The sequence below is a fragment of the Athalia rosae genome, chromosome 2, assembly GCF_917208135.1.
Source record: "Athalia rosae chromosome 2, iyAthRosa1.1, whole genome shotgun sequence".
Classification (NCBI taxonomy): Eukaryota; Metazoa; Arthropoda; class Insecta; order Hymenoptera; family Athaliidae; genus Athalia; species Athalia rosae.
The window spans coordinates 24,228-39,005 of NC_064027.1; the positions used below are offsets into that span (position 1 = coordinate 24,228).

The 14,778-nt window shown below is 39.0% G+C and overlaps 5 protein-coding genes across 13 annotated transcripts; 2 read left to right on the forward strand and 3 right to left on the reverse strand.

Moving 5' to 3' along the window:
• Nucleotides 1-231: 231 nt before the first annotated feature.
• On the reverse strand, nucleotides 232-1,700 carry LOC125499672 (glia maturation factor gamma). 5 transcript variants are annotated; one of them, XM_048650922.1, is made up of 5 exons: nucleotides 1,542-1,696; nucleotides 1,217-1,384; nucleotides 935-1,034; nucleotides 810-859; nucleotides 232-752 (listed from the first exon to the last, which is right to left on the reverse strand). In XM_048650922.1, exons 2-5 carry the CDS (start codon nucleotides 1,292-1,294, stop codon nucleotides 480-482), a joined length of 501 nt encoding a protein of 166 aa, XP_048506879.1. In that variant the 5' UTR covers nucleotides 1,295-1,384; nucleotides 1,542-1,696; the 3' UTR covers nucleotides 232-479. The 5 variants fall into 5 exon arrangements, with proteins under 5 accessions (XP_048506879.1, XP_048506877.1, XP_048506878.1 ...); XM_048650920.1 differs by having other exon boundaries at nucleotides 232-859; nucleotides 1,542-1,700; XM_048650921.1 differs by having other exon boundaries at nucleotides 232-859; nucleotides 1,536-1,682.
• A 438-nt stretch (nucleotides 1,701-2,138) lies between these two features.
• Nucleotides 2,139-4,885, reverse strand: LOC105691508 (syntaxin-16). Of its 3 annotated transcripts, none has more exons than XM_012410029.3 (6): nucleotides 4,733-4,885; nucleotides 3,535-3,834; nucleotides 3,223-3,441; nucleotides 2,944-3,151; nucleotides 2,566-2,840; nucleotides 2,139-2,367 (listed from the first exon to the last, which is right to left on the reverse strand). In XM_012410029.3, the coding sequence occupies exons 2-6, from the start codon at nucleotides 3,613-3,615 to the stop codon at nucleotides 2,158-2,160; spliced, it is 993 nt and encodes a 330-aa protein (XP_012265452.1). In that variant the 5' UTR covers nucleotides 3,616-3,834; nucleotides 4,733-4,885; the 3' UTR covers nucleotides 2,139-2,157. The 3 variants fall into 3 exon arrangements, with proteins under 3 accessions (XP_012265452.1, XP_048506873.1, XP_048506874.1); XM_048650916.1 differs by having other exon boundaries at nucleotides 3,535-3,966; nucleotides 4,733-4,881; XM_048650917.1 differs by lacking the exon at nucleotides 4,733-4,885 and adding an exon at nucleotides 4,512-4,719 and having other exon boundaries at nucleotides 3,535-3,966.
• Nucleotides 4,886-4,949: 64 nt separating this feature from the next.
• On the forward strand, nucleotides 4,950-8,906 carry LOC105691490 (XK-related protein 6-like). The gene is made up of 4 exons (XM_012409991.3): nucleotides 4,950-6,116; nucleotides 6,185-6,503; nucleotides 6,585-6,737; nucleotides 6,837-8,906. Exons 1-4 carry the CDS (start codon nucleotides 5,772-5,774, stop codon nucleotides 7,328-7,330), a joined length of 1,311 nt encoding a protein of 436 aa, XP_012265414.2. The 5' UTR covers nucleotides 4,950-5,771; the 3' UTR covers nucleotides 7,331-8,906.
• LOC105691492 (dynein light chain roadblock-type 2) lies at nucleotides 7,969-10,765 on the reverse strand. Its single transcript, XM_012409995.3, has 3 exons — nucleotides 10,579-10,765; nucleotides 10,437-10,515; nucleotides 7,969-9,394 (listed from the first exon to the last, which is right to left on the reverse strand). Exons 1-3 carry the CDS (start codon nucleotides 10,579-10,581, stop codon nucleotides 9,183-9,185), a joined length of 294 nt encoding a protein of 97 aa, XP_012265418.1. The 5' UTR covers nucleotides 10,582-10,765; the 3' UTR covers nucleotides 7,969-9,182.
• Nucleotides 10,766-10,773: 8 nt separating this feature from the next.
• On the forward strand, nucleotides 10,774-13,881 carry LOC105691491 (coiled-coil domain-containing protein 97). Of its 3 annotated transcripts, none has more exons than XM_012409994.3 (3): nucleotides 10,774-12,063; nucleotides 12,170-12,365; nucleotides 12,441-13,881. In XM_012409994.3, exons 1-2 carry the CDS (start codon nucleotides 11,096-11,098, stop codon nucleotides 12,348-12,350), a joined length of 1,149 nt encoding a protein of 382 aa, XP_012265417.2. In that variant the 5' UTR covers nucleotides 10,774-11,095; the 3' UTR covers nucleotides 12,351-12,365; nucleotides 12,441-13,881. The 3 variants fall into 3 exon arrangements, with proteins under 3 accessions (XP_012265417.2, XP_020711212.2, XP_012265416.2); XM_020855553.2 differs by having other exon boundaries at nucleotides 12,170-12,361; XM_012409993.3 differs by having other exon boundaries at nucleotides 12,170-12,341.
• Nucleotides 13,882-14,778: the final 897 nt, after the last annotated feature.

Sequence of the window (14,778 nt, forward strand, 5' to 3'; positions counted from 1 at the left end):
TTAGCCGTCACAGACCGTATTTAGTTGTACACAATATATGGGTTGAAAAGCGTCATAACTCTGAGTTTAAAAAATTTCAATCTGTGGTGAAACTGGCAATTGATTCCTCACTTGTTTATTTGTTATAGCTTTCTGCTGCGTGTTTACTTGTGTCTAAATACATATGTTAATATTTGGAGGAAGAAGATTTGAGGGGGGAAGGGGGGGGGGGGGAATCAAAGAATGACCGTGTTTTGGCTTGACGGAATATTTTAATTCAATTTGGAATGACAGTAAAAAAGCAAACTACTTTGGCAAAAATATTACATCCTATATGTAAAATTCTGAATTTTGGTTGAGAACTTATTCCAACAGTAAACTGCTTTCAACTCTTAGATCTTCAGAGTTCCCATATATTCGGTGTTAAGACAAACTCTCAAGAAATATCTAGATCTTAAGTAGAAAGTTGAGGTTTGTCATATTATCTGTACTTTATTCAATTATTTGTTCAGTTTTTCTTTAAGCCACTCTTCGGTGAGTTCGTCCAACTCACGTACCTCATACACTCTTGTCAAGTCAGCTTCTTTTTGAAGTGCTAACTTGGTGCCCGCATACATGATTTGCAATTCAATTTGGCTGTCCCGAGGAGTGTAGTAAATAAAACACATTGGGTAAGATAATCTTCCATCAGCGTGCTCCATTTTGTAACTGTATACTATATATCTGGGCTGATGACCAGGCAGTGATTCTTGAAGCTCATCGATTTTGATGTCCTGGAAAATAATCCTAGATGTGCAACTAGTCAGTTTTTCCCAAGACAGAGAACTTACCTCCAATAATTCATCAATGCAAATCTTCTGCTTTTCCCGATCTACTTTTACTGCAATTATATTTGACGATGAATGTGGTGCCACAAGAAATGTATATTTTATTTTTCAGAACTAAATCAACTTACGAATCAGTGCTGCATTACTCTTGTTCCTTCTGAATCTAAATTTTTTAAGTTCATCTTTAACGTCATCCTCGATGTCACAGACTTTGACGTTGGTAGAAGTCTAGAATTGAATTATTCCACAAATTTGGTTAGTTTTGTACATTCACTGTTTTAAAATTTGAATCTCGGTTGTTATTATTTTCAATAAGAATCCTTTATTTTTTAATAAACGATAACTAGATATCCGTAATGCTTGGCGTTGAAATAGAAATCAAATACCTACCATATTCACACTTTTCTTACGTATATAAGAGGTTGGGTATGATAATGCTCACACAACGTGTGGTGTGATTCCGGACCACTGAAGTGATTACTGTCCATACGTATAATTCAATTGTAATTTCACATGGGTGTGTTGACCGCACAGGCCCATCACCATTGCCAAGTGACAGCTCATACAAGGATGTAGAACTGTAATGAAGTTATACACATAGGTTATACATCAGTGCTGAAAACCATCGACAGTGCAAATAAATCCTAGAATGATGTTCATAGTTCGGTTTTTAAGAGCGAGCAAAATTCTAGCGATAGCATGATGCACTAAGCAATCAAATGTAAATACATTTACCAGGTTGTCCCCAGTGAAATAGATATATTTTCTATTTTCGGCAGATCGAGTGTCGGTTTACCGCTTCACCCCGTCGCGATCACGATCCGAAGTGGCCTATGAATCGGAATAACGATATCGGAACTCACCAACGCTTACCGTTTTTCACGTGACCCTACGTTGTGCCCATGTAACAAAACTGGAAAGAGTTTTTGGAAATCTCAGGGGGACAATTTATGATGCATGAATGCAGATTCCTATCACAATCCCTATTGTGCTGGATTATGCTGTTTGAAATAAATACTTAAAATTTATTTAGATTCAACATTTTGCATGACAGTTGGAAATCTAAGATAGATGTAGTCGCAGGCAGTCGGTAATGTTGCTTGACAAACTGTGCTTCACAATGATAACTTTGAATCCACTAGAAACCCAAGTAACATTTTTATGGTAGCGTTGTGCTAGTTTAATAACACTGAATGTTCCTGAATTTCCTTCAATTTTCTTGTGATTATTTACGTTCACGTACGATTGTCTCAGCACAATACTTTCGATACCTGGTAAGACGTCCATAAAAGGGTGGCTGGACAATAATGTATGAAGTTACCATCATTAAGCTCTTGTCCTATTCAACACACTATGTCTTTAATATGACAAATAGTAAGCAGACAAATATGATTGCAACTGTTAGTACCATTATACAGTACAGTTTACGATTCGCCCGTTGATAAGAATCAGCTTTCTTCAGCTGTTTGTAACCTTCTTGGACTTGCGCCTGGGTTTGTTCAACGTTGTAATCTATCCTATCCAATATGCTGCCCTGGTCTTGTACCATATGTGCGAGATCCTGCGAACAATATCATTGGAGCGGTAGGGATAAATGCCTACTTCTTTTTTCAATTTCTTTCTGATATAGGAGCCAGATATAGCAAGTGTCACAAATACTTGTGTATAAAAAATATGCTCACAAAGTGCAGTGTCACAAATACTTATATAATATATAAATATATGCTTTACATACATATATTAAAATATGCCCACGTACCTTAAATATATGGTTCAGTTCAGCGATACTTTGCACGATATGTACAACTTCCTGTTCTCTCATCTTTGCTTGCCTTGTCCTCTGCTCATCATCGAAATGTAAAAGAATTTCCTGCTGCATTTGGTTCATGTGTTGTTGATCACAGCTGCTTCCACTCCCGCTGCTAACATGTGCAAACTTCATATCGGTAGCCCAAGAATCCAAAGGTTCGATGGAGAGAAACTCTTGATCATCTGAAAAGTATTGGCGGCTTCTTTCTTCCCTCGAGTTCAGCTCTGCATCAACAATAATCATATTCGTTTTTAGGATCGAAAAAAGTACTGGGAGACAAAAAATTCATGTTATTAATAACAGTCATCAGATCAATATTGTTATTACGCTGTAAGTAATGGTTCTGTGCTGTTCGATATGACAATCCCAGCTCCTGTAATGCTGAAGAAAGAGCAATGGCTGCACTGGCAGCTAGGCGTCGGTCACTGGCTCTGTTTCCCTGTTTCGCAGCCGTTTTGACGAGCTGCACTTGCCGGTGACCGCTAGTAAACGCTCGTCCCATTTCCCTAGTCAGTTGTTCCATTAATCTCTCATCCTATAACAGAGCAAAATGTTACAATCAATGCCTAGGCAAAAAATTTTATTTTGTCAATAATTCATGTATACCTTAGAGGTGTCATCTAAAGTTGGGCGAGTTAAATGCCGTGCATGGACCTCTTTAAGCTCTGCTAGTTTGGTTCTTAGTCTACTGAGGATATATTGTGTTTCTTCCAAGGCATCTGACCAAGCTGGTGAAATATGATCTTCCCAATTCAAGCTGCCTAATTCAACTTCACCTATAGCTGCAGACTCTAGGCCGACTAAAGCCGTTCTATCCGACGAATTCTGCATTAAAATAATATAATTTTGAGATTGTGACCGTATGTTTGTATGAAAACGCGTTTTGTGCTTGAAATAACTGTGGCCAGTTTGTCATACCTGTTCAGAGTAAATATGCCGGGTTTGCGAAGCATTGTTACGCATTAGAATAAACGGTTCTGTCAGACTACGGGTGACCATTTTCAAAAATGTATTAGACAACAACTGTTGAATTATCCGATCAATTGAATAAAATATTGTGTGAACGTGTTGGATTCCGTCGTCTGTTCGTGATTGCACGCTGCTATCCCATGGTGTACGTACATTAGAGTACACAAATTATCAGTTGCGTTTTTCCCGTTCTACGATGGTTCTACGCATGGACGCAGATCTAAGGCACCGAGGGTATCCGTGCGGTGTCTGGAATAAAATTTCGGAGTATAGATTCTGGGAGATTTGTCGATTTTTAAGTGAACTGTCTCAGGGGATCCATAATCTGGTTTCCAACGATTCGCTGGGGCGAATCTAGACACTTCCGGGCTTGATACTCTGCTATAAGGATAAGAAAAACTTAAATTAATTCCGTGAAATGATAGCGGGAGCTTTCCAGCAAGACCCAGTTTGAACACGGAGGAACGTGGTTTGACGGTCTCTAGACGTGATCCAAACACAGTATGGACTAGAGACCCTCAATGCTCAAGAGAGAATGATCGGACACCTCGCCGCCATTTGTGGCTGAACCGGATGCGATGAAGTGGCGGAATAATATCATTGTTTTGAATGGATGAAATTATACAAACTTGGCATACTACAACTCGGGATATTGTTTGGAGACCAAGTAGCATAATTTAATTGTAGAAAATATTTTAGATGTGTACAACGACGTATCGAAAGCTGATCACACTTGTACAAGTAGACGATTATTGTCATGAATGTGAGGTTAGAGTTGATATGTTTATTTATAGTTACTACAGAAAACTGTAAATGAGAACATCAACTCTAACCTCATAAACAATGCCCCGAGTTATATGCTGAGTTTTTATAATTCCATTTATTCAAAACAATAAGATTGTTAATATGTTAATATTCAATTTTACACTTTATCACATTCAATTTTGTCACAAATGCTGGTGAGGTGTCCGATTTCTCTCTTGAGGGCCTTAAGGGAGTGCTTGACCGCTGTGAAGTTGGCCGGCGAAGATCGATTTTCGGAGTTTTTTTTCACCCAATCAATTGTTGGACGTTTGTTGTGATTGTTGGCTACACGAATGCTACTGTAGATGTTCGCCGCAGAATGACGCATGAATGGAATTCTAACCTTTAGTTGTGTGTTCAGACTTTCGAGATCATTCCACGAACCGGCAATAACCAGCATCATTGACCTTGACTGAAGATTTCTAACAGCGATTGAGATTATCCAAATTCTGGCTAACAACCCCTATCGTTGCTGGTATACTATGTTATGGCTTCCACTTGCTTGTTCTACGTCGAGTATGACTACACCCGTGATTGCACTATCGAAAAACGTCTGTCATTCCGTACCGGGACATTTCCGGGCATGGTTCCAATGCTCAAAATCCTTATATTTCGGCCCTCTACCTATCCTATCATGGCTATCATTTTAGCTAAATTCATCGCCGCTAACACTCTGTACGTTGAGTGTAGATAGGAATAGAGGTGCGGAAGACGTGGTGGGGATATGCTTATATACTGTGAATTTGATCGAAATCGGTGACGACGAGTTCTCAGCCTCCCCTTGCGAGTTGCTCGATTGCTCTGATTCTGGCAATGAGTTGAAATCGCGGAACGCCGCGCGCCAGCGAGAATCGATTGTGTGCGTGCAAATCATTTACAGGGACCCGTATGCGGTAAGTGACCGACTGCAGCGCACCAAGTAGTGGGGAGGGAAAGCTCGGGCCGTCCGTGAGCCTTTGCATGTGGTAATCTCATGTACGCGAGAGCGCTCTGCGTGTGCGTAAAATCGGGCAATTTTTGTCAGCGCCATTTACTAGTGGGGAGGCAAAGCTCTTGTATAGGTATAAGGAAAAGTGCATAAGCATACCCCCACCACGTCTTCCGCACCTCTATTCCTATCTACACTCAACGATACGTCTATGATTGCGCAAGCGCATAGCCGGTGTACCCATGTCTTCCATCACGGTAGTGTAGAGTGGTAGCCAGTATGACGCACTTGCGTCAGGTTCCTTGACATGAAGCGACATTGCGGAAAGTGCTGCTGCAGATTTTTTGTTTCGTTGCTCGGTCATCGATGACAATATTATTCGCCATCATTCGTAACGAGTTAATCTTTTTGATCATTTTTATTTGCTCGCCAAATACGTGGTATATAACTGGACATGTTGTCACCTGTGCGCATACACAAAACAAAAGAAGCGTTTCAAAGCGAGACGTTGGAAAGTTCGCAAGGGTTAGGAGCAGACCGTCAAAACGTCTGCTTGCGACGAAATTCCGATGAGATTGACAGACCGCATAAAAACGCGATGGTTCGACGATGGGACGTGGTGTGCCTGATCTTTTCGATAGTCACTCACATATTTGACATTGGTGCAGACATTTACTTGGCTTCAAAATACTTCGTGGATGGCAAAATAACCTACTTTGCTTGGACAGTTGCTTTTATACTGTTTCCAGCTTTTGTCAATACTTTCATCAGTTTTAGAATAGTTGATCAAGACTTGCTGGTAATTTCACCCAAGACCTCTCTTTTCACTCTCTATCCAAAGGTTTGATCAGTTTAATTACCTTACAGCTCAATGGAAAGCGAAGAAGGATGGCCATGAAGACTGCTACAACCACAGTTACGTGTACAGTAGCTCACCGCATATTGGTATTTCTTTTTCAACTGGCACCATTATTGCGATATTGTAACAGTCTTAGATATGCATTGAAAGCGCTTAGGTATAAAAGCAACGGGCTTGAAGCTGAACAACAACATTATTATCTTAAAATGCTCAAGGAGGATGAAGATGTTGCTTTACTTAGAGTTTTTGAGTGCTTCCTAGAAGCTGCGCCACAACAAATACTTCAACTTAATATATTGCTCAGAGATGAAAAATCAAGTTTCCAGTGTATGGGTCTATGTTATTCTTTTCCTAGAAGACTACTTTTTACTTTGCGAAATCATTGACATTTATTTTGTATCCTTACAGTGGTGCAAATGGTTAGTGTGTGCAGTTCGTTAGTGAGCATGGGCTGGTCAATGGCTAGTTACCATCGAATGATTCGTTTGGCTCAGCGTGACAAAGAGAACATTGGTGTCATTGGAACGATCCTTCAGTTTCTGTGGCACTTCTGCATTATAAGTACGAAAAACTACTCATGAAATAACAATTGATTTTACTACCAGCTTTTTCGGTTCTCAGCAAATTTCTATGATTGATATTGCTCTATTTCTATTCCAGTGTCTCGTATTTTATCTATAAGTGTTGTCGCCAGCATGTGGCCCATGTACACAGGCTTAGCATGCATCCTCCATTGCGCTGTAATGACTACCTGGCTCAATATGGAACCCAATGGAGTTGCGGAGTTCTGCAGAGACGGAGACCATTCTCGGCTAGCACCTTTGACTCGGTGTGAGCGCGTGAGGTCCTTTTTTTTTTCGGTAGTTTTGGGTTTTGTTTACATATTCACCTACCTGAATCCTAGCGAGGGTCGTACTTTTGTTAGGCACTTGTTCTACTACGCGCTATGCATCATGGAAAACGTGGGAGCCTCCATTCTGTGGGCTATGGAAGCAAAGCAAAATCTCAGAAATCGATGGTATTTTGAGCTGATCACAGTTCTTTGCTGTATACCATTTGTTATAGGTATTGTAGCGATGACTCTCTATTATGTGTTTTTTCATCCAACGTCCAAGCGCAGAAGTCGCTTGGCGCCAGCTGCTGAGCCCAGTTAACGAACCGCTCAATGTTAGATTAATTTTCCATTATTATGTTTTGGTTAGTGTAATTTATCTTCCAAAATAGCACTCACTATTTGGCGATCTTTTTCTTTATAAGTCAAGCTTATAATCTAAAATCAACCACATTATTTCTGAGTATTATCGAGTGAGTAGTGAAAACCATCATTCTGTGATATTCTCTTTCGGTCTCTTCTAACTACTCACCATCATGTCCGTTTACAGGCGATAATTTTCACCTCATTACCATCATACATTCTGTTGATTGAGCATCAATTATAATTACTTTAATGATATTTCATTTGAGTCTATCTCAGAATCAACTCATTGTCAGTAGTTATTTGAGATAAACTTCCGACAGCGTCACAGCGTCTCTCCGCCGATTTCGTTACAACTTTGCTTAGAGCTTCATGTTTGAAATCTACAATTCGTTATTTTTGTATTGATAATTCACATCGTTCATATCTTCGGTTAACGATTCATGTTTTATCAGTTTTGTTTTAGTTTGTAAATCTATTTGAAGGAAGCGCCAAAAATTCTTTGGTGTAAGTTAATTTCACATAGAAAACGAGCTCTATGCGGACTTGACAAAACCGGTGAGGGTACGGTTTCATAAATACAGCCGTAATTCAGAATATTTTATCATGAAAGTATATCTTCCAGTCAGCATACACACGTATTACAAAATTATAATTAGTTAAAATTATATGAATTCCAATTTCATTGTTAGGAGAATTAACCGCCTGATAGTGAGCCACCTATTTACAGAACAGCCCTTATAAAGCAATGTGAATTGGGTGTCAATTGTATGGCGGTCACTTGGTGTTTCTGCATGTAAGACACCTTACTCCGTTTAGGTTAGAAATATGATCAATATTTTGTTGAAATTTTCGCCTAAAGTTGATAGTTTTTATAAGAGAAAATGATGGGTATCCTTATCGGGTATTCTAAAGCAGTTGCCCTAGCCCTAACAGCTAATTGACAAAGGCCGAATAGCTTGCATTCTGTCTGTTTTGAACAGTTTCTGTACAAATCTGCTTTGCAATTATATTCCTAATTCGAATTGTTCTTATGTAGTTGCAGAAGGTATCAAAGGTTGCAAAAAGAATGCACGTGAACGCATTGCTTCCAATCATGGTTTGCCCATCTGGAAGTACTAGATTGACTACACATTATTGCTTCCTCAACTCAATTATGGATATACTGTGAATACTTTCAGTCTATTTAGACTTTAGTTTGAGCTTTTGAAACGTAGGAAAAAGGGTTTTATGGTATACGTTGTCTCACTTTCAGGCGTACTTCTACTTTTTGAAAATTCGTCATCTCTATGTGTGTAAGTATACACTGCATACTATTTCAAAGATTTAACATCGATTATTTACCATGATTATGAATGAGTAGTAGTACGACAGAACTGAACTCTACTGTTTTTTCAATCACGAATTTTGTGTCATAAATTATAAATATAAGTTTATTGTAGGCACACATAATTTTGATACACAATCAAAAAAATAACTTGAAAAAAATATATTTGTAATAAACATTGCTTTCTACCTAAACGTTATAAATCATTTCTCCAATTAGTTAGTCAATTTTAAAATCACGACTGCCTTAACAACTGACCAAAGATCGAGACTCAAGTAAAAAGTGTAACTATGTTTATCAAAAAATATTTGAATAACGTACCACCTAGCTTGCACTTAGCACAAATAGACTAATACAAACATGTTAAGATTTACAATTATTAAGCAGCATTGAGATAATTGCTTGTGGTAATAAAGAAGGAAATATTTCTCATGTAAAATATGAGGCACGAGGCAAAACAAAGTGCAAAGTTGGATCAGTTATTTTAGTCCACCGGATTTTGAACAACTATAAGAATGAACTCTTTATCCGGGGCAACCATCACTTCATGCTTCTTGCTTCGAATCCGGAGGAACGTCAGATCATTCGTTGGATCAAGATCTCTTACTACCGAACGAGCTTTGTCCGAGAGTTGACTTATTAGTCCTGCGTATTGAATCGTTGTAGTATTGTCCAAAGTTGATTTTATTGGAATCCCTAGAAGAGAAGAACAGCTTTAAACCTGGTTTCAGTTGAAACCTACCAAAGCATTACATTACTAAATATACATTGTCTCCTTTCTGCATTAACTACGTACGGCCGGTTAGGTTGATTGTGAATCGCTTGGCGGCCAAACGCGCGTTTGGACAACTTTTTTGTGTGGCTGTGCCGCCTACATTGGGTTTTATATTGAAGAAGTACTTTACGGAATTTCTAGTTAATAGTCTCAATTTTGAAAAAAATGTAGTTACGAGGTCAATGCAAAAAGGGCATGATATGCTTTAGTATTCCCAATAGGTTACATCAGTGCACCACTCTTGCAGTATGGCTATTTAAGTATACCCTTTTCCATATGATCAATTGGCACACCCATGTTGTGTCTGTTTAGCTCATAGGACGGTGTAGCAATGTAGCGTCCCATATTGTGTATAGGTGTAGAAAAGTATAAATAGTTTTCAAATTTTGGTGTAAAATATGGAGATATAGCAAACAAGAGTTTGATGAAATTCATGTTGTGTTTTGACGCCAATCAATGATGAATGCATCCTGTCAAAAATTAAAAAAACAGACAGCCATGGTAATTAGTTCAATCAGTCATTCTAACACGAAAATAATACATCTCTAGCCTGTTTTAGCGGCGGAATCATCATCAAAATAAACAGGGTCCAAATGTACTGAGTTTTACACTCGTCAGGTTTTTTGAGCTTTACACTTTTCTACACTGGACATTTGTTAGCTGCACCAGTAGGTGCGTTCGGTATATGTGCTCGGAGAGTTTCGAGCTCCACCGTCTCCTTTGAATATTCGTAAGTAAAGAAGAAATATAAAAGCTCACAATCAGAGTGCTCAGGAATGTATTTACTAAGCTCAACTAGCGTAGTGCTCATTTTGGAAGCACTACTGTTATTGAGTGGTAGAATCGCAGACCAATAAATTTCACAATTCGGGAGTAGTTTAAAAGTATTTTCGGAAGAAAAAAACTATTTTAGAAATTCTAAGGATCAGAATCAACGTTTGGAGAGAAACGGTAATGACCAACCTTCCGAGTTGACGACAATCGTTCCAACGACTCCTTTGTGGGACTGGATGCGTTTCATGGTTTCCTCAACTTCTTGGGCCTAGAGATAATAAGTCAGCGAGGTAAATAATCTTGTATAGATTTGGCAAACACTATCACTTACCATTTTGACGGATGAATTTTATTTAAGAATCGCTCTGCAGTGTTTGAGCACGAATAAGGCTATGCGAGTAGAGGGTTGACAGTGGATTGGACACGGTTACCACATCAACAAGGTCTGTCGTAAATTGTGATCGTAGCGTCATTTCTTGCTAGGTTCACACAGTACAGTCCAGTGGTTCACACAGGCGCGGTGTCGCGGAGCGCGGTAGAGGATGTCTATGGCAGCAGTTGCTAGTGCTTTTGTCGATTCGTTCACAGTTTACAACTTGAGCATCTAGTACCTGGAAGGAGGACGATCGCCGAAAAGCGGGCCGACAAAGAGGCATATATTTCACTATCTTCAGTTAAAAATAAGAAATAAAAAACAACAAATAGAACTATAGCAGTGTCTGTTCTGTGAGAGCAAAACCTCACAACCGAAGGCAACCTACGATCGATAATTATCTCACTTCACGTGAGGATCATGCGCTGAAGGAACTTCAGTATAAAAAGCGGTGCGATTCGTTGAAAGAGATCTCATGGCAAGTACCGATCATGATCGTCGTATGAGTGAGGAAGAAGGTTTAAAATTACCCAGAGGCAAAGCCGGAGGTAGCGCAGTGACAGCAATGAAGATAAATATGGGTCCAATTGATGATCCGGTAAGCCAAAATTCCGATGTACTAGCTGGAAAAAAAGCTAAGTTGTTCAAAGAAATGATCGATTGCCTGGCAAACTCCGATGCAGTTTTCCAGAGCCAGCAAAGGCACGATCCAGACTTAACGATAGAAGAAAAAGCAAAAATAGCCACAGATGTATTTCATGCTAACAAGTCAATGTTTCTATCACGTTTCGGACAATTTGTCAAAGATGAACACTTGTACTATTTCAACGACCCAACCAGGGAACAAGACTATGAAATAATGTTTCATTTGAAAAGACTGCGTCGGTACCATAATAATTTGCAGAGACAAATTGATGTAAAAAATCGAAGATATCAAGCCCTGAAATCTCTCATTGATAAAGGAGAGTATTTCAGTGAAACAGAAATGATGAGGCGTAATCCTCTTCTATATGAACACCTAATAGGTCAATACTTGACAGAAGAGCAACGAAAAGGTAGAGACAATATCGACACCCAAAATATATCGTTTTTAAATATTGTACTAGAAAGCGTCGATAGAGAAAGAACAAGAACTCTGCAAAAGGAACAGCAAGATGCTGAGGATGAAGTAAAGGAAGAAAACGACTCCGATAATGATTATGAAGAGGAATTAGAACTCGAGGATAAAGCCAAAATTTCATCAAAACAGTCGGATGATATTCACTGGGGTGAAATGTTTGGAAAACCTTCAAACTTTCACAAAAAAGCACAATCTGATAGAAACGTAATTGATTACACGGTTTGTCAAATTTCCAGCAGAGAACAACAGATCCTCAGAGACGAATTTTTGACTAATATGTACAACAGTTTTCTGAACGGAAAAGATAAGGACTTTGATTACAGGTTGGTCGATAAAAATGAATGAATGAATGAAAATGTGTTGGATGTATGGTTTCATTACATATACATATAAAATATTGAGCCAATATTATCGAGTTTTCTGTTTCAGTACGGTTGATGAGAACGAGTCTTACGATAACACGGAACTTCGGACCCAAGATGAAGAAGAAAAGTACTTTGACTCTGAATCTCCAGAAATTGTGGAAAAGGATACAGATAAGATGGAGAGGGATGCATCTAGTGGGGAGGACGAATTGGACAAATACATGAAGTCGTTGAAGGTTAAATGACGAAAGGATCGGGGGGTATCTTAGAAGTCGTCCATCTCTTATCGTTTAATTGAGCTTCCGCAGTCACGGATATCGTTATTTTTTCAACAGGAGGAACCCATGCCAAACAGACTTGCAAATGCCATCAAGAAGCAAACGATACAATAACGGTTTCAGCAATCTCTTGCATACCATGGTCAACATACTAATTTAACAGAAAGCTTGGATACTCGAAAGACAAAGATCCATCATTGAAATGGATATTTAGTCGGAAGAAATGGTTTTATTGGTATTCCTAATTTTCCCCACAATAGCGCTGTAATCAGAATATCCGCGAGATGCCTGTCAAGTTACCTTGGTAAATTAATCCCGTAGCTAAAAGCCACCACCTAAAATATGAATATCTAAAGTTGTAATGCCGCGCCGTGTAACGCGCATGGTTTTCGAATGTACAAGCTTCGGTTCAACCTGTATCTTTTATACCTGTACCAATACACATTTATTTATATGCGCAGTTATACTTATGCATACATGTAAATTAATACGTAAGGGTATTGGGAGGGAAAAATTCGCTTTCCACTTTTCATTCATTAACCCCTATAGAGGGCCAGCATTTGAGGGATATCGAAAAACAGTTCTTTACATAGAGAAGTGCTCTAAAGTCATCGGACTTGGACCAAATTAATGTCAAAACGATATTAATTTTATTACGCCGAAAAGCGAATTCGGTTCTCTACGGGTTAAAAGTCAGGAGACTACGACACGACAGCAGCGAGCTTTCGAAATATCGTCTCGCAGGTATTTCATCCGCAAGAAATTTAATTTAGTATTCATTTGTAATTCAGAATAAGTTTTAAAATCGCGAAATTCAACGACCCGGTGGTGGACTTTGGAACATGCATGTTACCGTAGTTTTACTTTTCGTGCTCTGCGCATTTATTATTATCCGATGTTCAGATCAGGCGTGCAGGCTAGTCTGATTTTGGTGGCCCGGAAATCCCACTACCGCTTCATACTCACAATAGTATACATAATAAACGTATGTGTATATTTACATACGATCTACGATCCAATTACATACGAATATTTATGAATGCTATATCTAGTTTGGTGATCCAAGAGTCGGGTGTCGGCAATTTTCCTTCAGGCTCGCCTCACCCTAAATCCCCAAGGCGATGCTCCGGGTTTGTGATTTTTTCATCTGCCCAGGATAGATAATCTCTGTTCCATCATTGATCGAGGTAACATAATCGAATGTAAAAATGATTAGATATTTGAATTTTTGTTTCATGCCTACGGCGATTTTGGACAACTATAGACAAGGCCTTGATTATAACACCCCAAGTGATGGACCCAGCGAATGTGCATGTAGAATAGTTGGGAAGAAACCAAACTGAGGATTAGAATATAGAGGCTTACACTTAATTGATAAATAATGATCGGATGTAGGAATGCAAGCAACACCTCTTACCGTTTTTGAGGGATATCACTAGAAATGTGTAAAAGAAGCTAGGGGAATACAGCTGTAAATATGAAGTTGCAATCATTGCTACCCCAGACTTTAATTTGTTTCTTCGTTGATTACATTTGCTGCTGATGCTCCTTATCAACTGAGCGATGAGGATTATTCGGCAAAGGAGGAGTGAAGGCGATTCTGATGGAGAAGGTGTGAGAAAGGCAATCAAAATCAGAGGCTTCAGGAGATTCGACAAAATTTTTAATAAAATAATTTTATTACAGAAATCGCGAAATAATGAATGCAAAACCATATATGTACCTATACATAGGCATTATGCATGAAAAAAACGCGAATAGGGTCATTGCGGATCACCCTGTGGACGAATTTGGCTCAAAAACAATAGGGAACTTCGTCGTGCTGCGACGAATGTATGTTTCAAAGATCAACTCGATCCATGTAGCCGATCGACTGATATGTCGTTGTCAATGCCTGCGACGGAGGAAAAGAAGAATGTGATTTTTCAGCAACTCTAACCCTTAATATGTCAGCCACTACCGAACCGATTTTGCCCAATCTCTGCGAGTGAAGTTATGTGGCGAGGATCTTTCGACGGTGTAAAGGGCGTTGAGAAATACCAAGTGGTTCTAAAGTTGTGACATGCTGTTTACAGGTATAACTGGGTCGGCCGGGTAAAGGATTCTCGGCGCTAACAGGTCTTATCGTCAGGTCAGGGCAAATAAAAAAAAAACGATAAAAAATTGGAGAAAATCAAAAAAAAAATCAGAAAAATCAGTTCCAGGAATTCATCGCAAACAAAGAAAAATGTAGGAGTACGCGAATAAATGTTCGCATGCAAGTATGTACTATGTATGTACGTACGTACTTTAGGTAGGTCCTTAACAGAGGTGTTTTCCAATTTTGATGCTGCAGGGACTTGAACGATTCCAAATAAATGAAAAAAAAAATCTTCTAAAAATCTGAGATCTTAAT

Coding starts and splice junctions, on each gene's coding strand:
- LOC125499672 (XM_048650920.1), bottom strand. CDS start 1,294: ATGGACAGTAATCACTTCAGTGGTCCGGAATCACACCACACGTTGTGT. Junction 1,035..1,216: donor ATACCCAACCTCTTATATAC/GTAAGAAAAGTG, acceptor ATTCAATTCTAG/ACTTCTACCAACGTCAAAGT. Junction 860..934: donor GAGTAATGCAGCACTGATTC/GTAAGTTGATTT, acceptor ATATAATTGCAG/TAAAAGTAGATCGGGAAAAG.
- LOC105691508 (XM_012410029.3), bottom strand. CDS start 3,615: ATGGTCACCCGTAGTCTGACAGAACCGTTTATTCTAATGCGTAACAAT. Junction 3,152..3,222: donor CTTTAGATGACACCTCTAAG/GTATACATGAAT, acceptor GCTCTGTTATAG/GATGAGAGATTAATGGAACA. Junction 2,368..2,565: donor AACTGAACCATATATTTAAG/GTACGTGGGCAT, acceptor TATTGTTCGCAG/GATCTCGCACATATGGTACA.
- LOC105691490 (XM_012409991.3), top strand. CDS start 5,772: ATGTTGTCACCTGTGCGCATACACAAAACAAAAGAAGCGTTTCAAAGC. Junction 6,117..6,184: donor TAGTTGATCAAGACTTGCTG/GTAATTTCACCC, acceptor ATTACCTTACAG/CTCAATGGAAAGCGAAGAAG. Junction 6,504..6,584: donor TGAAAAATCAAGTTTCCAGT/GTATGGGTCTAT, acceptor GTATCCTTACAG/TGGTGCAAATGGTTAGTGTG.
- LOC105691492 (XM_012409995.3), bottom strand. Junction 9,395..10,436: donor GATTGTCGTCAACTCGGAAG/GTTGGTCATTAC, acceptor CTTCTCTTCTAG/GGATTCCAATAAAATCAACT.
- LOC105691491 (XM_012409993.3), top strand. CDS start 11,096: ATGGCAAGTACCGATCATGATCGTCGTATGAGTGAGGAAGAAGGTTTA. Junction 12,064..12,169: donor GATAAGGACTTTGATTACAG/GTTGGTCGATAA, acceptor TTTCTGTTTCAG/TACGGTTGATGAGAACGAGT. Junction 12,342..12,440: donor AATACATGAAGTCGTTGAAG/GTTAAATGACGA, acceptor TTTTTTCAACAG/GAGGAACCCATGCCAAACAG.